This window comes from Giraffa tippelskirchi, chromosome 3 (genome assembly GCF_054371585.1).
Source record: "Giraffa tippelskirchi isolate mGirTip1 chromosome 3, T2T-mGirTip1v1.2.pri, whole genome shotgun sequence".
NCBI lineage: Eukaryota > Metazoa > Chordata > Mammalia > Artiodactyla > Giraffidae > Giraffa > Giraffa tippelskirchi.
The window spans coordinates 83,203,991-83,225,555 of NC_137277.1; the positions used below are offsets into that span (position 1 = coordinate 83,203,991).

At 33.0% G+C, this 21,565-nt stretch overlaps 1 protein-coding gene across 29 annotated transcripts in view; it reads left to right on the forward strand.

The window, feature by feature from the left end:
* The window catches only part of LNPK (lunapark, ER junction formation factor), a 96,677-nt gene that overhangs the window by 70,586 nt on the left and 4,526 nt on the right, over positions 1-21,565 (forward strand). For 16 of the 29 annotated variants that reach the window (XM_081585361.1, XM_081585349.1, XM_081585346.1 and 13 more), the window contains 4 exons: positions 4,890-5,102; positions 13,194-13,299; positions 14,926-14,996; positions 15,889-16,059. In XM_081585361.1, the coding sequence (XP_081441487.1) occupies positions 4,890-5,102; positions 13,194-13,299; positions 14,926-14,996; positions 15,889-16,059 (561 nt within the window). Of the gene's footprint in view, positions 1-4,889; positions 5,103-13,193; positions 13,300-14,925; positions 14,997-15,888; positions 16,060-16,687; positions 16,922-17,184; positions 20,130-21,565 lie in introns of those variants that run through there. The other 13 variants (XM_081585352.1, XM_081585350.1, XM_081585351.1 and 10 more) reach the window with 9 other exon arrangements.

Genomic DNA, 21,565 nt, shown 5'->3' on the forward strand with positions numbered 1-21,565 from the left:
CAAACAGTTGGTCTGAGTACTGTATGAAATTAGTAAACGCAAGTAAAATGCCTCATGTAGTTCCTAGCAAATAGTAGGGATTTGATGAAATGCATATATAATAACGAAAATCCCATGGACAGAGGAGCCTGGCAGACTGTAGTCAATGGGATCACAAGAGTCCGACACAACTTAGCGACTAAACCATTGCCACCATATATAATAACAGTAATGATGATGTTGTAAGTTGGTAACCAAAGCAATAGTACTTCAAGTGGCAGGTAAGAGGAGGACAAAAACCGTATTGCATTGGGTTGAAAGTTTTTCTTTCTTCTTTCTTTTATTTTTTTCCCTTAAAGCTTTGCCTCTATGGGAAGAAAAAGGTTATGGAGTCATTTTTGTTAATAAAAGGCCATTGACCTATTGAGAAAACAAATCTGATAGAAAAGTAGGGCAGAAGCTGAATTTAAAGGAGCTTAGTATGAGTAGGATGTGAAGAAGATGATACAGTGAATGTAGACTTTAGATCATTTAGAAAGTAAAAGGAATAGATATCAGATACATGATCTTTATTATTTTATTTAGAGGAATCATATAAATTTAAACAAGAGAGACCTGAATTTATATAAATTCAAAAATAGAAACTCTCCTGAAGATAAATCTCCATGTTCCACCTAACTGCATCTCATGATCACACTTATAAAGAACCAAATTCCCCTAAATTTAACTGTCCACATCTGCATATACTAATCATTCATAGACTTAAAGACCTTTTTCTGTTCATTACTAAAATCCTAGTCATTGAAATTTCTTCATATGACGCTTAGAACTGAACACGATAGTTCAGAAAGCCTTTAACCAGTATTAGGGAAAATATTAGGATTGTCTTTGTAGTTCTGCCAACACTCTTTTAAAGAAATTTGAAACCCAGAGTGGATAAGAGACTATTAGTTCACATAAGGAAATGGTGGTATCAGCTAGGATGAAAATATAGGGCTCCTAACTGTTGTATGATGTTTTTGCTACTACAGCTTAATACCAAAACAAAGACAAAACCTTCTACCTGTATGTATAAGGAATCATTATTTAAAAATCTGATAAATTAAGAGATAATTATTGGTATTATAGAACATTTGTCTCAAGAAGTATTTAATAGCGAGCTAGAGTAATAGGTTTAAATTTTATATAATGCATTTAAACAAGTTCACAAATAACTCTAGGAAAACATTTAATTTGCAAATTAATATCTATATTTTCTTTTAATAATTACTTTATAAATTCTAGATTGCTCAGCTTTAGATTTATTGTACAAGCTGGAACCTTTAGATGTATACCACTTCTAATAGTTATTACTTATTAAGTACTTTTCTTGTGCTCTGGCTAAGCTCTTTGTGTTGATTATCTCATTTATTCTTTATAACGACCGTAAGAGGTAAGTATTCTCATTATGAGGAAACTGAACTGAGAGATGTCATCAACTTGGAAAAACCTTCTGGCACATCTGATAAACAGGGTGGAGCTAAAATTTAAATCCAGACAATTTGATTCCAGAATTTATGTTTTTAACAATTATTCTGTTTCATTACTTTAAACTTTGTTTTATTCCTTTTGTTTATCCTAAAATAGTAGTTTTCAATCTCATTTTGATTCTGTTTGATTCATTTTGAATTTAAAATTGAGCTTCCCAACTGGTGCTAGTGATAAAGAACCTGCCTGCTATTGCAGGAAACATTAAGAGATACTGGTTCAATCCCTGGTTCAGGAAGATCCCCTGGAGGAGGGCCTGACAACCCACTCCAATACTCTTGCCTGGAGAATCCCATGGACAGTAGGGCCTAGCAGGCTACAGTCCGTAGGGTCTCAGAGAGTCGGACATGGCTGAAGCGAATGTCCTCATACTTAGTGTGATTTTTATTGAATTATTGATTGGTCATTGATAAAGATATCCTCTAGTCAAGAGGTAACTTTATGGGATAGTCCTTGTACCTAATGAGACTTATGTAGAGTGCTTGGTAAATGTTGTTAGGGGATGGTATTTTACTTTTGAATGTGGGAAATGTTCAGTATATCCAATATGACTGTTTTGTTGAGTGCGAGAAACTTTTTTAAGAGATTTAATAATACAAAGCATTTGTAAATGGCACATAGCTAAAAGTAGATAAATCTTAGCTATTTTTCATTGAGACTACAAGAATATTCTATAGTACTTTACCAAATATAGATTTGCTATTGTATTGCTAGCTGTTTTCAACCATAGTCATTGTAACTCTTTGTTACCTTCTTTTCCTTTGTAAATACTGAAACTATGTTTTCTCCCTTTCCTGACTCTTTTATATCAGTTTTCCCTTTTGTCTGCCTAATTTTAGATTTAGAAATAATATGAAGCCAAATCTCTTTTATGGAATGCTGAATATGGTGTCCTTTTAGTTATAGACCTTACCTTTCAGTAGCATATGAGTGACATTAAAAGTGTGCTTTAGTTAATTTTCACTGGGTAAATGCACGCTCAGAGGAAGCAGTCTCAAGTCTTTGTTCAAGAAGTTAAAGACTTTTAGGATAGTCTAATAAATGCTAAGCTTTTATTTATCTGGAAGAAAAATACTGTTTTTGAGTTGAAAGTGAAGTGAAAGTCGCATAGTCATGTCCTACTCTTCGTGATGCCATGGACTGTAGCCTGACCAGCTCCTCTGTCCGTGGAATTCTCCGGGCAAGGATACTCTTCTCCAGGGAATTTTCCCGACCCAGGGATGGAACCTGGGTCTCCTGCATTGCAGGCAGATTCTTTACCAACTGAGCCACTGCTGCTGCTGCTGCTAAGTCGCTTCAGTCGTGTCCGACTCTGTGCGACCCCATAGACGGCAGCCCACCAGGCTCCCCCATCCCTGGGATTCTCCAGGCAAGAACACCGGAGTGGGTTGCCATTTCCTTCTCCAATGCATGAAAGTGAAAAGGGTAAGTGAAGTCACTCAGTCGTGTCCGACTCTTAGCGACCCCATGGACTGCAGCCTAGCAGGCTCCTCTGTCCATGGGATTTTCCAGGCAAGAGTACTGGAGTGGGGTGCCATTGCCTTCTCCAAACACTAGGGAAGCCCATTTTGGAGTTACGTTTTACCTAAAAATCTGCTAAAGAAATGATTTAAAATGTTGATGCCTTGTTTTTTAAATTAATTCCAGTAATCAGATCCTTTTATGATTTCACGATCTTTTGTAGAATTTAATGGCTTTCCTAATGTGTAACCATCTTTTAAGAAAGTCCTTAGGAATAAAAGATAATTAAGTGACCAGTTAATTTGCTGGAATTAATTAAGATATAATTAGTCTAGGTAAAATTCAAAATTTTCTATAAACTGTAAGGAAAATAGCCAAATATAAGGCCATTTCCATTTATATAATGATGACATGCTTGTGATTTATTATTGCAGTGGCTAGGTTAGAGACTAAATTACGAACCAATGGAAAATTTTTTGGTCCCAGTAATTACAACTAAATGGTGATTTGAAAATACTTAATTGTATGAAAACATTGTCATCTGAAATTTGTATTCAGTAAATGTGAGCTGTCAACTTAAAGACAGTATCTTATTTAATTCTCATAACAATTCTGAGTTAGGATATTATTGTCCTAATTTTGCAAATAAATAGAAGCTTAACAAAGTTAGCCCATCTGGAGTGATGGAGCTATAGCTGGGATTCTAACCAAACCTTTTTGACCGCAGGACCCGGGTTCTTAATAGTTGACGAGGTTATAGTAAACTGAAATCTGGTGCTCAAGTTGTACTTTTGATTGCAATGAGCTTTTTATGAAAATCTTTAACTGTCAAGTGGAGTCCAAATCTAAAGTATTTTGCTTCTGAAACTACATTTTTTACAAATCATGCCAATTAAAATTTATTAATAACTTATTTAGTTTTAGCTTACCGTTTCAGGATTTGTAATAATTTAAGGTGATATGTAGAATTAAAAAGTTAGAAGTGCATCTTTATTTGAGATCATACCGTCAAGATTGAAGTAAGATATTGGTGAGAATGGAAACTGATAGAATTGAATTTTATGTTATTGAGTACAGAGGGGGATCATGAAACTTTCTGTAAAGGAACAGATAGTAAATATAGTGAATGACTTTGAGAGCCATATAGTCTCTGTTGTATTTACTCAAACTCTTCTAAAACAGCCATAGACAGTATGTAAAGAACTGTGTTACTGTGTTTCAGTGAAAAACTACAAAAAGAGGCGGCAGCCTGGATTTGACTCATTTACCAACTTCTTATAATTTCTGCAACAAAAAGATAAAATTTGTTATTTTAATGTGTTATTTGTGCAGAGTGAAAGTTTTCCTCTGTTGAATATATTGACAAAAAAAAATTTACCCCAAAAGATAGTAGTATAAAGGAGAATAGGAATGGTCCTTTCTTCAGCATTTCTATAACTACTTAGCTTAATTACTTCATAAATTACATGACAATTCCAGGTATACTTATTTGCTCATTTCTTAGCATTACCGTTTTTTATCTTGAAAAAACAATTCTGCAGTTTTCACTGGTGTTTTCACTGGTTCTGATAAACTTTCTTTATCATAACTTGGGAGAGATTTATTATAAAAAGATATAATGCATAATTGGGTGATGATTTTATTTTATTTGAATTTATTTTGAAAAATAGTATCAGTAGGTAGACTTAGATCAAGACTTATGTAAATATATACATGTAGTTGAATTGTGGGTTCAGAAATGGAGTACTCTGTAGTCAGTTTTCAGTGTTACATTGTACAGATTTCTTATTTACAAGCAGTTTGACCTTGTAGATTCTTTCTAGTGCTGCAAAGCTTTATTGAATGTAAGTCATTTGTGATATTGACTGATGGTGGTATGCTAGATGTTAAACCTAATACATACTTTTTATTCTTATTTTCAGAGATTCGTCAGCGAACTGCTGCTCAAAGAAACCTTTCTCCAACACCAGCAGGCTCCAGCCAGGGCCCTCCTCCGCAAATTCCAGTTTCTCCTGGACCACCAAAGGACACTTCAGCCCCTGGTGGACCCCCAGAAAGAACTGTTACTCCAGCCTTATCATCAAATGTGTTACCAAGACGTTTTGGATCCCCTGCTACTTCAGTGCCTGGAATGGGTAAACAGAGCACTTAATGTTATTTACAGTTTATATTGTTTTCTCTGGTTACCAATAAAACGGGCCATTTTCAGACAGTATGGAAATGGCATTTCATTTGGAAATAGCAGAGCAGTTATCTGATTAAGCAGGAGTTCCATGTTCAATTAGCCATAACTCTTTACAGCTGGCACCTTGTGATACTGAAACCTATTTCTTGAGCTCATTTAACTGTTATGGCTTCTTTGTTTAAATGGCAATAAAACTTTGTAGTATTCTGTAGTCAATAGTATAGCATATCTTTTTATATTCAGCTTTAGAATGGCTCCAGATTTATATAAAATGAGAATAGAAGAGAACATTTTCGGAATGTATTCATGCTTTTTGCTAAACCCTTCATATATATTTTTAAACTTGACAGATTAACATTTCAGGAAGAATATTCATGTGCTATAGTGTGTAATACTACTAATGTTAATGTGAGCTTGGTAGATTTTTCTTTTTTAAGCCACAGAACCTCAATAGTTTCTGACAGATACTTTAACATAAAATCCTATTGAATTAACATACTGCCTTTACTACTATTTCATCTCTTTGGGTTCTCCTTTTTCAGTTTTGTAGATCTCTAGGGGAAGATCCCTGGAGAAGGAAATGGCAACCTACTCCAGTACTGTTGCCTGGAAAATCCCATGGACGGAGGAGCCTGGTAGGCTACAGTCCGTGGGGTCACGAAGAGTCAGACATGACTGAGCGACTTCACTTTCACTTTTCACTTTCATGCATTGGAGAAGGAAATGGCAACCCACACCAGTATTCTTGCCTGGAGAATCCCAGGGACAGAGGAGCCTGGTGGGCTGCTGTCTATGGGGTTGCACAGAGTCGGACACGACTGAAGCGACTTAGTGCAGCAGCAGCAAGGGAAGATCCTATTTTAGGAGTGTAATAGATTATATTACCCTGCAACTTTCTTTTGGAGTGTGATTGGGACATGAAAGTCTTCTTCAGCAGATCACATTATTGTATGTAGAGTCCCATGTCAGATTCTTAAATATGATAATAAATTATTTATTTTATTTTAGGATATTTAATTTTAATTTAGATTAATTTCATATTTCCTGACTAATTACATATAATTTATGACTTTGAGCCTTGTCAGAAGTTGATATCAGATATTGAGGGCATTTGCATAGTCTTAATAAAATTGGTAAGCAGTCTAAATGTTACTTAATACAGTAGATTTTTTCCCCCTCCTTTTTCTTTGAAAACAGCATAAGATTTTAGAAAACTAAAAAACTATTAATTTATAAATATATTAAGAAAGCTAACTGCAAATGAATACAAATCATGACTTTTAACTGTTGGTTATTGAAAAAAATACTTTTAAACTTAACATATAATGATGTCACTCAGGGCAGCTGGTATATTTTGTGAAATTGAGTAAATTAAACTGGTTGAAAATTTTTCATCTTTCAGTTGTTACTGGTTGATTTGAGATACCCATGACTTGAGATACCCATGATTTGAGATACCCATGTGGGTAAAGTAAAGCTCTTAGTTGTTTAATGGAAGAACTATTTTGTGAGAATGCATTTTGTATATCTAACTATTTTTAAAGAAATTAGAATTTATCAACTTATACAGAGTAATAAAAACTATATAATAGTACATGTAAGAACATGGTTTCAATAGCCTATCATTTCATGATCATGTAAACATGACATATTTTACTAAAGTTTTTAATTAGTTTCTTTGTAAAAGACTTTGTGTTTAAGTTGTACATTGCCAAAAATGTGAGTGAGCTAAGTGATTTCTTATAGAGAAGATTAATAATTCATTTTTTCATTATGCCATATTTGTGAAAGAGAATCAATTTAATGTGTATTACCACAGGGCTCCCATATGTTTGAAAATTAATAACCAGCAGGTACTTGATAATTTGCCAAGCTGTGTAAAAATGACCAGTATTCCTACAATGATTGCTCTTGATGTTTGTATTAATTACTGTTACCCGTAACAGCATGAATACAAAGATGTGTTATTTTAAAAGTTATTAATATGCATGGGAGTTAAGATATTTTTATGAAATCTGTTGTTTTATTTATCCAAATTCCTTAATGGACATTTTCATTTTAAGCATGTAGAAGTAAAAGACTCCAGCAAAAGTTAGGCTGGCTTAAATACTTTCAAATTTTAATTTGGCATGCTTATTTAAGTTGAAAATTTGATAATGAGGGATGACACTTAATGTCTGCATTCAAGTTTATTTTTTGATGATAATGATTGAATGTTAGGTATGACTCTACTTAACATTAGCCAAAGAAATGCCAATAGCCAATGAAATGTGGAAAATGCACTTGATTTCTAATACTAAAAACTTATTCTAAAACCTAATGTCATTTACTAGCTATAATTCTATATCATTTCCCCCTTTTTAAGATGGTAACAGCCTTAAGGTTTGTGGCTATTTACAACGCAAATCTCTTATCTTTTAGAATATTAATATCATATTGCTGCCCTAAAGCCATTTTTTAGTGCTTTAAAGGTTTTGTCAGAGTCATTTTGAAGACCTTTAATCCATATATTGCAGGGCTTGTTTCAACAATACCTTACTTTGTTTGAAAGTCTTCTACAAGGTCTCCATGTAAATGTCCATTGCTGCCTATCTTACTCTTATCTGGTCTTGTTTTACAAAGGCAAGCATCACATCTTGTTTATTCTCTTAACTTTCTTCTCAGTGCCTTCTGTGTAGTCTCTCATTTTAGAATATCTCCTGCAAACAGTTCTCTTTCAGTTTTCAGAGATTGTGGAGTTACAATTCATAATTTTGAATGTGTAACTTTATTTTTGTTGTTGCTGTTTTTATATGATGTAATCATTAACTAAATTCCAAGTTATTCCTCTACTCCTGACTCTCCATTCATCATCTCTAATACTGGCTAATTTATTATAGGAATACAATGTATCTCTCCATTTATTTAGATCTCTAGTTTCTCTTAGCAATGTTTTGCAGTGTTCATAGCTTTTGTACCTTTTTTGATTAAATGTACATCTGATTATTTCATGTTTTTATCCTAGTTTAAATATTTTATTAACTGTTTCCATTGTTCATTGGTAATGCACATAGAAATTGATTTTTGTATCGTGATCTTATATCCTGTAATATTGCTAAAGTCACTGGTTCTTATAACTTTTATATAGATTCCATAATAAATCCTAAACAGGCTGCCAGATTGTTGGTGACTAAATTCAATTCTACTTCTTCCTTTTAAATCTAGATTCCTTTCATTTCTTTTTCTTGCCTTATTACACTAGCTAGCATTTTCAGTGCAGTGTTAAATAGAACTGGTGAGAGCAGACATCCTTGTCTTATTACTGATCTTAGGAGGAAAGCATTTACTTTTTTACCATTCAATTCAGTGTAAGCTGTAGGGTTGTTCGTTTGTTTGTTTGTTTTAAATAGATAGCCTCTATCAGATTGAGGAGAAGTACCCTTCCATTCCTAGTTAGCTGAAGGTTTTTATCAGTAACAGATGATGGATTTTTTCAAATCCCTTTTTTACATCTATTGAGATGCTTTTTTTTTAATATCACTATTTCATATGGTGAAATACATTGATTGATTTTTTTAATGTTGACTTTTTTTAGACATTAAACTACCATGCTTTCCTGAGGTAAATTTGACTTGGTCATGATGTTTTATTTTTTATATATATTATTGTGTTCAGTTTGTTAAAATTTTGTTAGAAATGTGCACATCAATTTTCTTTAGAGATACTTGTCTGTTTTGTTTTTGCTTTTTGCTTTTTTTCTAATAATTTTGTTTTGTCTGTTTTCTTTGTTTATTTGTTTTCTTGTAATTTTTTTGATCTGGTTTTGGTATGAGAGTATTGCTGGCCTCAGTATGAGAAAGCATTTTCTTGTTTTTAGTTTTATGGACAAGTTTGTATAGAATTGGTATAATTTCTTAGTAATAAATTTAAATGTTACAGGTTGAAGTGGCTAGGCCTGGTGTTTTCTTTATGGAAGTTTTTTTCCTTTTGTTTTTTTTACAAAAAATTCAACTTTTTTAAAAAAAAGAAAACTACGGACTAATATCCCTATAAATATAGATGCAAAAATTCTTAACAAAATTTTAGCAACTTGAAGTTTATGTTTCTTGTTGAATAAGTTGTGGTAGACTGCTTTTGAGGAATTTGTTTCTCCTAACTTACAGAATTTATTGGCATAAAGTTATTCATAATATACCCTTATTGTTCTTTTAATATCTTTACTATCTGGGTTTATGTCATTTCTCTCATTGTTAATATTAATATTTCGTATCTTTCCTTTTTATCCTGACTGGTCTGACCAGAGCTTTATCAGCTTTGTCTTTATCAGTTTGATCTTCTTAAAGAACTAGCTTTTCTCTATTATTCTAGTATTTTTTTTTAAATTAATTTCCACTCTGATCTTTATTATTTCATTTATTCTGTTTACTTTGGGTTTCATTTGCTCTTTCCTTTTAGGTTGTTAAGGTAGAAACTGAATTCATGGATTTTAGATCTATCCTCTTTTGTAGGTGTTTAGCAGTATAGGAGTTTAGTGTTATAAATTTTCCTCTAGGTATTGTTTTAGTTGCATATCATAAATTTGATATGTTGTTTTTTTTGTTCTCATTCAGTTAAAAGTACTTTCTAATTTTATTTTTCTTTAAAGCTTGGATTATTTAGTTATATATTATTGAATCTTCAAATATTTGGGTATTTTCCCAATGTCTTTTTGTTGCTGATTTCTAGTTTAATTCTGTTGTGGTCAGAAAACATACTTTGTATTATTGAATCTTCTTGAATGTATTGAGATTTGTTTTATGTTTCAGACTATCATTTGTCTTGGTATATGCTTTATGTTCACTTGTAAAGAATATATGTTTTGTTCCTGTTGGGTAGAATGGCTGTAAATGTTGATTGCATCAAGTTGGTTAAGTAGATAGTATTATGTATCATTAATGATTTTTTGTCTGTTTATTCTGTCCATGCTTGAGAGAATGCTGTTGAAATCTCCAACTATAATTGTGTATTTATTTCTTTTTGTATTTAGTTTTTACATAATGTGTTTTGAAACCTTGTTAAAATGCACATACATCATAGGTTTAGGATTATTATGTCCTCTTGATGAATCGACTCCTTGTCATTATGAAATTACATTTTTATCCCTGTTTATATTCTTTGCTCTAGAATCTGCTTTGATTGCTATTAATACAGGTGCTCTAGATTTCTTTTGATTAGTGTTAGCATATTTATGTAGTTTTCTCTGTCATTTACTTTTAGTCTGTTTATGTTTTTATATTTAAAATGGATTTTTTGTAAGCAACATCTATTGGGTCTTGCTTTTTTATCCATTCTGACAATCTTTGCCTTATAGTGAGGATGCTCAGGCCACTTACATTTAATGTAATGATTGGTATGTTTAGGTTTGAGTTTAAATCTTTTATTGTTCTAGTTTTCTATTTGTCCCATCTGTTCTGCTACTTTTCTTGTTTTTTGCCTCTTGTGGGTTGAGTATCTTTTATGATTGCTTTTAATCATTTTTTTTGTTGCCTTATTAGCTATAGTGGTTTTTTGTTGTTATTTTAGTGGATACTTTAGAATTTGCAGTATGTATCATTAATTTATCATAGTTCATCTCAAGTGGTATGACACCAGTTCTCATACAGATTAAGAATCGAACTACAGTATACTTAATGTTTCTCTCCCCTTGGCCTTTGTGGTATTGTTGTCATACATTTTACTTATACATGTGTTATAAACCCCACAAGGAATTACAGATATCCTCCGCATTTTGAAAGTTCACTTCACACCACTTTGCTTTTATGAAAGACCTACATTAGTCCCTGTTTCCACTAATTGAAAGAATCGGAAGAAGGTTTTCGCTTTTACAAAAAACAGATGAAAAGCGAAAATAGCGTTCAGCATTTGTTTTGCAGCGAGCCGTTGTAGAGGCAGCGTGCATCCTGAGCAGCAAGAGTGGCACCACCAAGCTCCTTCCCTGGGAACTACACTCAGCATCTCATCATCAAGCCGTCATAGCTTTGAGCTTTGTCTGTGAGCATCTGTGCTTTGTCTCAGTTTATTTTGTGCATCCGTTAGCAAGATGTGTCCTAAGGTAATTGCTTCTTCACTTTATGCCATTTTGGCTTACGAAAGCTTTCATGGGAACTTTTGGATAGCAAGGGAAACCTGTATTACTTTTTCTTTAAGCCATCAGTTGTTTTTTAAAGCAATGTAAATAATGTTTTATATATTTACCCACATGGTAACCATTTCAGGTACTCTTTCTTTTGTGTGATCCAGCTTTCTGTCTGATGTCATTTTCCTTCTGCGTGAAGGATTTCTTTTAACATTTCTTGTAGTACAGTTCTGTTAGTGATGAATTCTTTCAGTTTTGTATGTCTGAAAAAAGTCTTCATTTTGCGTTCATTTTTAAAAGATGTCTTCACTAATACAGATGGTTTCACTAATTTGATAGTTTTTCTTTTAGAACTTTAAAGATACTGTTTCATTGTCTTCTTGCTTGCTTATTTTCTGATGAGTAATCTGTCATTCTTGTCTTTGTTTCTCTGTTACTAATGTATCTTTTTCTGACTGCTTTTAAGATTTTCTGTCACTGGTTTTAAGAAGGTTGATTATGCTGTGTCTTGGTGCGAAATTGTTTCTTGTACTTAGGGTTTGTTGATATTCTTGGGTCTATGTTTACGGTTTTCATCAGATTTTGAAAATTTTTGTGTATTATTTCTTTGAGTCAATTTTTCTTCCTCTCCTCTTCTGAACTCCAATTATATGTATACTAGATGCTTGAGGTTGTTCCACAGCTCACTGATGATTTGTTCATTTAAAAATCTTTTTAGTCTTTGTGTTTCATTTTGCATGGCTTCTATTGCTGTCTTCAGATTTACTAATTTTTTTGTAATGTCCAAACTGCTGTTCATTTCATCTGTGAATTTTTTAATCTAACACATTGTAGATTTCATCTGTAGAGGTTCAGTTTGGATCTTTTATAAATTTTTTTCATGTCTGTGCTTAACATATTACAGTTTTCATCTAGATTCTCAAGCATATGGAATATAGTCATAATAAGTGTTTTAATATGTTTGTCTATTAATGCTATCATCTCCATCATTTCTGGGTCACTTTTGATTGATTCTTCTAATTATGGGTTGTATTTTCTTGCCAATTTGCATGACTAATAATTTTTTATCTGATGTCAGACATTGTAAATTTTACTGTATTGGGTACAGGATATTTTTAAATTACTATACAAGGCCTCTCTGAATATTTACCCAGTGACCTGTGAGTTATGAAGTTTTCCATCCTGGCTGGTGGGAACATGTGATATTTTTGGCCCCATGTGAGCACTGTTACCTTTAGTATTTTGGGGGCAGTTCTTTCTCTGTCCTCTTTGCATCCTGGGCAGATCTTTGGTGTTCTGGCTCTCTGCATTCCCTCCTCTCTGGTACTGTTCCCAGTGAACTCAACCTGCCTTGGCCTCTCCAGCGTTTCAGCTTTCTCTCTTCAACTCAGGGAGACTAATGAACTTCACCTGAATTTATTCTGCCTGAGTTGCTACCTGGAAAACTCTCCAGACAAGAAGTTGGGGCAGTTGTAGCGCTCATCTTATTTGTTTTATGTGTCTCAGGGATCTGTATCCTACATTATTTGATATCCAGTGTCTCTAAAACCATTGCATAATATATTTTACATGGTATTTTAGTTGTTTAAAGTGGGAGATTATATCTGACTCTGATTACTGTATTATGGTACAAAGTGGAAGTCTCCTAGTTTACTATTACATAAGCTTTTAAGAGTCTGAGCATTTAAAAAATTAATTTGTACAGAACTCAACATAGTTTTATTCCTTAATAGATTATGTTGCTGGTTCTAATATAGCACATATATAAATATATTTTTGCAGTGTAGTATTTTTAATGAAAATTTGAATACAGAGATGATAATAATATCATTTTTGTTTTGTTAAAATCATTTAAAAACTCTTAACAAGCATAGATAGTTCTTGGCAACTGAACTGAAGTTTAAATGTATTTTACACATATAAATGTTGTGTATATTTATTTACTAGGTCTTCATCCTCCTGGTCCACCTTTAGCAAGACCCATTCTGCCTCGAGAACGAGGTGCTCTGGATAGAATTGTTGAATATTTAGTTGGTGATGGTCCGCAGAACAGGTAATTTTGACTAGGGTGTAGCTAAATGAAAATGAAGAAAGTTTATTGGTCAGAGAGGGTGTGTGTGTGTGTGTGTGTGTGTGTGTGTGTGTGTGTGTGTGTGTGTGTGTGTGTGTGTGTGTGTGTGTGTGTGTGTATGCACATGTGCACATGCACTAAATGTTGTATGATTTTGTGGTTCTTGTTTCCTGATTTTAGAACGTAATGAAGTATTTTATGGCCCTGCAAAAGAGTATATACTCAGTTATTTTTCAATAGTAGATTAGATAAAATATTTGGATAAAATATTTTAAAACATATTATATATAACAAAAAAAATTGTAACTGCTGTCTTATAACCCTGCTATAACATTATTTTTAGAGAATTTGAATCATTTTGTTGAATCTTTTGAACTTGAAGAGTTTGTAAGTAGTGAAAAGTTGGTAGGTTATAAGAATTGGAGATTTATAGATGTAAGTACTGGACTTAATGATGGTGATAATTTTAATAACAGTGACAGTTTCATGTATTTGACACTTACAGTTCCAAAATGCTTCTCCAGTTATTTTAATTTATCCTTATAATAACTCTAGGATTATAGGTATGATATGAGCAGAGCAATTGTCATAGTATAGACTTTTAAATAATTCTTAGGATATTTTAAGAATAGATATTTGACAAGGTTATTGTTAATATTATTGTCTTAATAAAGGGAATACAATTTAAAGTTAATGTGAACAATTATATGTTCTTCAAAACAGATAGAATGTTGTTTGATAAGGCCAGGTATTTATTAAGTACTTACTCAGAGAACAGAAAGGGTATATAAATAGAAAATGTGGAAGATGTTTAAGTGTAACTGGGATAGCTAAGAAATCATGATATACAGAAATTAACCTTTGGACTGGACTAAACAAAATTAAATTCATTTCTTTACTACAAGACTTCACAGAGGTTTTAATAATACTCATTTGTGAATCTCTAAGAGGCTTCATCTTTTCCACTCTTTATCTGACCACAGATTTGGGGTCTATCATCCCCAGGAATATATGTTAGGAAACAATAAAATTTAAGTGTTCTGTTATCAAATACGTTTCTGCTTACTTAGTAAGAAAATTTTATTTGACTGTTTCTTAGTTTATTTTTAATTTGATATTTAATATTTTAAAATAATTGAAGTTTTCACTGTTGTCATAAAGAGTGTTGTTTATTGTTTACAAAGTAATATCTATTTGGCACATCTAGCTACATTAAAGGAGAAGGCAGTGGCACTCCACTCCAGTACTTTTGCCTGGAAAACCCCATGGACGGAGGAGCCTGGTGGGCTACAGTCCATGGGGTTGCTAAGAATCAGACACGACTGAGCGACTTCGCTTTCACTTTTCCGTTTCATGCACTGGAGAAGGAAATGGCAACCCACTCCAGTATTCTTGCCTGGAGAATCCCAGGGATGGTGGAGCCTGGTGGGCTGCCGTCTGTGGGGTCGCACAGAGTCGGACACGACTGAAGCGACTTAGCAGCAGCAGCAGCTACATTAAATGCTATGTAATCTAACTGTGTACTTTAGCTGTGGTGGCTAAAGTAGCTTCTCCTGCTTTTTTCGCCTGCATTTGTAACTCATCTGTTCATTTTTCCTTTTACTGTAGGTATGCCCTTATATGTCAGCAGTGTTTTTCTCACAATGGCATGGCTTTGAAAGAAGAATTTGAGTATATTGGTAAGAATTATTTGGCAGTTAGATTTTTTACTATTAAATATTTCATTCTGTGCCAATTCCCACGTAATGCCATTTTGTTTTGCTCTGTATGTGTTGTTCGGGCATATTATAGAACACAGAGCAAAGCAGAAAAGACTACTCAGGTTTTTTCTTCATACAATGTATAACTTCGAGGCTAGCTATTCTTAAACTTTCACTGTGCATCAGAATTAACCTGAAGAGCTTTTAAACATTGTGATGCCCAGGTTCTGCCTGCAAATAATCTGCTTTAGTTGATCTGAGGTGGAGCCCAGGCATCAGAATTTTTGAAAGCTCTTCAGAATATTTTCATGTGCAGCTGCTATTAAAAATATTGAACTAAATTAATCATGCTTCTCAAATATAACATGCAACATTTTGGGGGGCAGATGAGTAAAGTTCTGGCTTTTAAGATACCTAATGGTGACTAGTGGAGAAGGCAATGGCACCCCACTCCAGTACTCTTGCCTGGAAAATCCCATGGACGGAGGAGCCTGGTAGGCTACAGTCCACGGGGTCACTAAGAGTCGGGCACGACTGAAGCGACTTAGCAGCAGCAGCAGTAATGGTGACTAGAAATGTAATTTCTGTAGTACATTTAGATCATTATTATTGTTTTGCTGTTAGTTAACCTGCTATATAACTTATTATCTTTTCTGCTTTAAATTGATATTATAAGTCTAATACTAATTTAAAAATATGCTTTAAAATAAACTTTGGTTAGAACACCTGCCATAATATTATTAAAACCATGTGTAATTTCACAAGGAATAAATGGCTTTTGAAAGGTTCTTTGTAAAAATAATCTTGAGGGTTACTTGACTAGTCCTTAAAGTTTCTTTGGTTTATGGTATTTTTTTTTAATACTCTACAGCTTTTCGTTGTGCCTACTGTTTTTTCTTGAATCCTGCAAGAAAAACCAGACCCCAGGCTCCAAGACTTCCAGAATTTAGTTTTGAAAAGAGGCAGGCATTGGAAGGCTCAAGTGCAGTTGGTTCCTTGCCCTCAGGAAGCGTAATTTCGTCAGAGAATCAGATCAATGAAGGTATGAATATGTTAATTAAAAAGTTTTGTCTCTTGATAATGTTTGCTTTTAACAATAAAAGCATAATTGTTTTAGACAAGAATGGATCAGATTTTGTAGCATGCATATATCAGGTATTGCTCTGATATTATGGCCTCCTATGCAATTGGTTTGATGTGTTTGAGTTTTAAAATATATATTGTGTTAAGCAGAATCTAGAAATAGCTTGGTAAATATTATTTATGGAGTTATCTTTTAAATTAACTGTTGGGAGATTTAACTAGTAATACTTTCATGGAATTGTTTTTCAATTTATATAAATGAAGCAGATTTAAGACAATTATGAAGCCACTACTCATAAGGGTCAATTTGTTACAATAATTGTAGTTAACACTGATAAATAATAGGTTTGTGCCTTACCATTTCTGTGAGTAGAAGTTACTTGAAAACAGGAAACTCTGAAGTTGAAAAGTCAGCCTTACATTCTTTGTATGACTATATTGACAGGACTGGTGTTCCTTTGAAACAGACAATTTATCAAGGTCCATAGGATTTAATATTGCTGATGAATGCCTTTGTTGTAAAGCAACCTTATTTTAAAGCAATGGAAGTTATCAGGATTCATTGAGTTTTAGAACTTATCTTTCAGTTCTGTTTTAGGAATTCCTGAGGAAGTTTCATGAAAAAATGGAAAAGATGAGATGGAAGATCTGACTATTAATTGCCAGCTGTTTCTTGTTATTAATATTGGGTGAGGAACTATTTGTTAAGCAGCTCTGAATTATGAAGATTGCTAAAGTTATGACACAGGCCCTGATATTTTGGTGCTTCACCCTGTACGAAAAAGAAATCCAAATGGGAGGTTTCATTCACATAGTTTAAGGTAGCAGTCAGTATTCATTCTTTTAACTTCTAGAAGTTATCATTTACATATATTTGATTTCTTTATAAAATCACTGAGTAGTGGAAAAAGTGCTTTTCTGAGAGTAATATACAAGGCAGTAAATTTTCACGTATCTGAAGTTTAGTATGAGTATTTGACTATGTTTGTTTTTTTAAACTTTGAAGAATGAACCTAAAATACGTGTGTTGACTTGGGCTTGGCTTTTGGCTTACTAACAAATATCAAAATAAATTTGAATACAGATAGCCATGACAAGAGGCCTGTGTACTTCAACGCTGAATCATTGTATTTGTCTTCTCCATGTCTGCAACATCAACTCCAAACACAATGTCAGACTCGTTTCTTTCGCTTAAGTCATGCTCTGAGCTGCATGCTGTCACATGCAAATCATCTGCCTTGCCATTGCAGCCTCTTGGAACTGAAAATTAAAGAACTCCAACCTGAAGATGCCTAGAGGAAAAATTGGAGTCCCTACCATGAGTAACTTTGCTTATGAAAGCAAAAGTGAATATTTGAAAGTCAATAGTTGGGACAAAAAAAGAAAAAGCAGCCAACAAAATAAGATATCTTGATGATGAATCCCATGCTTTGTATCTTCTGCTAAGGTCAAAATGCAAAGTTAGCAAACCACACCCAGCTATACCTTTCCTTCTCATCTAATCTAGGAGGAGCAATACCCCAGATGTCTCATTTTCTGTCAGAAACCTCCGGAATGAAGTCTAACTGGCTCAAACTCAACCCTAATAAGGTAACGTTAATAGGTGAAGACATTGAGGCAAGGTATGATAGCTCTACAATGCTAGAAACTGAAGCAACAATTCCATTTGGTTAAGATAGTCACTATAGTAGTAACTTCTTCATTCTTCTCTTTGGATTCATCAAAATGGCTATTATGAGCATCGTTTTACTTCTTTGGCTTGTCAGAAGACAAAATTTTTTCCAAGACTCCTGTCTCAACACTGATATATGGTTATCAATTTCAAGCTGGATTCCATTAGTAAATGGCGGGAAGTATTTCTGATGAAGAGATGAAGCTGCATTTATTTAAACACTGGTGACGTACCTTTATGATTAAATTGAACTGTGAAGTAAGGAGCATATCATCTCAATCAGCTACTCGCTCTGTTGACAGCCAATGTGATTAAGGGCTTAGATTGCTGATTTCTATACTTTTGTGTAGAAAAATTACACAAAACTTAGGGTCTGAAAGAAAAACTTTCCTGTTTTAATTTTTATATATTTTTTAAAGTATTGAAACAGCTTCTTGAGATTGCGTTACTGAATTTATAGATGGAACCAAAAGATAATTTTCTTTCGTCTGAATGTTTTTTTCAAAGAATAGTTCATAACCGTCTATGTGAATCTAGAATTAATACAAGAAACCCTTTTTTCAATTTATGATGCAAGACTTTAAATTTTGTCTTCATTCTACTGGAATGTTTTGCGTTTAGGATGAGGCATAAGGCTTTTGAAATTTTTGGACCACTCTTGGAACAACACATGAAACTTTGGAAAGTTTTCATCAAAGAAGGAGCGCTAGAAGAAAGAAATTCCTCTTGTTAACTGCTCATTTGAATTCCTAAAAGTTTTTCAAAAATTATGTACACAGATGTTTTGGTAATAAACTATTAGAGAAAACAAAAAAATTAAGATTGTCACTTTATCCTAAGAGCATAGTAGATATGGTATGTCAAAGTAATGAGCTGGTTTTTAGTTTCCTTGGTTTCTTTTATTATGAAATGAATAGTACAGTAATATTTGAGTGTCTGCTAAGCCATGTTAAAGTCAGTTTTTCTTCTTTTTTAAATGTGTTTTTCAAAATAATTGATTCATAGCATTCTTTTTGTTAGATATGGTAATAATTGAAGTACAAGGTTACTACACTGTTAATATTCCAGTGTAGTGATTTGGAGTTAGCATGTTTAAAAAACGTTAATATTGTTTTCATTGTTCAGTTATATTTAGTTAGATCTTATGTAATTATTTTAGTATAATATAGCTTTTATTCACTGCAAATAACTTGCTAGTAATAAAACTCATGGCATCTACTTAGTACTATCAAAAATAGCAAGTAAAATTTATATAAAGTGAAATTTACCTTGATAATCTGATTTTGCTCTTCCCTTTCTTTTGTTTAAGCAATATACTGTTACTTTTAGGTTATGTTGAACTAGAGAAAGTTCTGTTTTTCATTTTGCTTATTAGGTGCTTTAGGAAATTGTACTATTTGATAATGTAGATTTTATTGAATTCTGTGTATCAGATCAGGAAAACTTATGTTTTTATTTTTAGCTATGTATAGCTTACTCAAGATGTAAACTTGCCTATAATATGTTTTTTTCATGCTTGTTTTAGACATAGAGATCTTTTAGCCTTTTGGTTTCCTTTTCTGAAACACCTTCACCTAATAGTTTTACATTATTGCTTAATAATGACATTCTAATGATTCATCTAATGGATTTATTCACAAATGGTAAATAATTACACAGCATTTTTATGTTTAAAATGAGCAATTTCCTCATAGGTGGTTATCATTTATTTGAATTTTATTCTTTGAGCCATTAAGTTGCATTTGGGGATGAAATTCATGTCTTTGGCCCTTGAATATAAGTTGGCTGTTTTTCTTAAGGCAGAAAAATCTTTAAAAAACTTTAAAATCTGTGAGTTAAAGACAAATTGTCCATTTTAATTTAACAAATTTCCTTTGGGTAAGTTTTGTAGTCTGTACATATAGTAGGTACTGATGTGTTAGCAAGGCAAAATTTTTTTAAAGTTATTGTAAAAAGGAATAAGAAGTAAGAATCTAAATCACCAAAATATTAGGAGTTTTGGAATATGTAATATAAATAGAATCATGTATTTTGCTGCAGAAATTGTGTGTTTCTTTTGGAGATGTATGAAATTGTTTTGTTAATTATTTTTTAATTTTTTTAGAGAATTATCCTTTCAAGAGCTAGAATAAAAACCTAAAGGAACAGTGGTCTTCTGAAATGTTTTTGCATGTTTGTGGTTTATAGGTGAGGCAGTAGTGGTGTTCATTATACAGTTGCATTCAGTTTAATGAGGTTGAGCTATCTAGCTGAACTGAAGTTTGCCCAAACAACCAGAAGTCAATTGTTACAATTTGGTGGGAAAAGCTTTTCTCTCAAGAATATTGGGATAGGAGAGTAGAAGTGGAAGGAGTCAGGTAAGAAACAAATCCCATGGGTCATTTTTGTTTTATCACATTGTGATAGATTGTTTTCTTGGCATTATATGTCAAAGGTGATTTTAAAAATTTTCTTACAGATGGAATTAGGTCATTCAGGTAACCTTGTATTAATTTTAGTCTTAAACTGGTGCTGCACAGGGGAGAGTAGACCTGTTTAATTAGTGTGAACATGAAATATGGTTTCTCCTTTGGTATTTTATGTCCAAATATTGACATCTACTGTAATGAATTTTATACCACCAAGCTATTATATATAAACTACAGCTTCACAGAAAAAATTTACTGTTTTTATTAGAACAGGCAAATGATACTCTCCCACAGAAATAAAGTAAGTACTTTTGGAATATATTTAATAATTTTTTATGAAGTTCTGTGGTTTAGTTATTAAACTGGTATGTAATTAAATCTCTGTTAATTTTGTGCACCTAGTTCACTTAAAGCTTGTTGGGATGACCTCTCACAAAATGACTTTGACATCCATACATTGAATATCTATGTTTAGACTAGCTGATATCTGCATTATAGGTATCATGACACGTACCAAATTTTTGTAGTGTTAACTGCTATTAAAATTACTTTTCTACAGATTAACCTGGGGGAAGAAAAGTAATCATTAATAGGCTTTTTGTTCTCAGACCCTGTTCATCATTTCACCATTTTTTAGCCTTCTGTATATTTTCTGAAATATAATATAGTATTGATGAGCAAGTTTTGTATATAATGCTGTTTTCTAATTATGAAAATAATTGACTTTTGTAGAATTCACATGGTATTTCTTAGAATTCACCTCTATAGACATTAAAAAAATTAAGTATTATAATTTTTCTCTTTATATTAACTGCTTCTTTAAGATCCCAGAATTTTTAAATTTGCATTGTATTTGACTGGGGATGTGTCTGTTTCTGAAAATAATTACATCACAAAGCTTTAATATGATAAGTCATAAACTTTGATACATCTCCTGTTTAATACTGAGTTAATCCATCAAACAGATAACAAACTATGTGGGCCCATGTTCACTGAAGTATGCTTATTGATGAGTCGAGTCCTGAGTTCTGAGCTTTTTGTTTTTTCACTTCATGTAACTTTATTGGAGGGTTTACTAAATCATAACCACTTGTAAAATTCTTGGCAAGTAAGTATCGCTCTATGGCCAGAGAGTTGTAGAAAACAGTGACTCTTAAAATTCTACTCTGGATAAATTCTGTGAAGGTAGAATTACAAATGGTTATTGACTTCCCTTGTGGCTCAGCTGGTAAAGAATCTGCCTGCAATGCAGGAGACCTGGGTTCAATCCCTGGGTTGGGAAGATCCCCTGGAGAAGGGAAGGGCTACCCACTCCAGTATTCTGGCCTGGAGAATTCCATGGACTGTATAGTCTATGAGGTTGCAAAGAGTTGGATATGACTAAG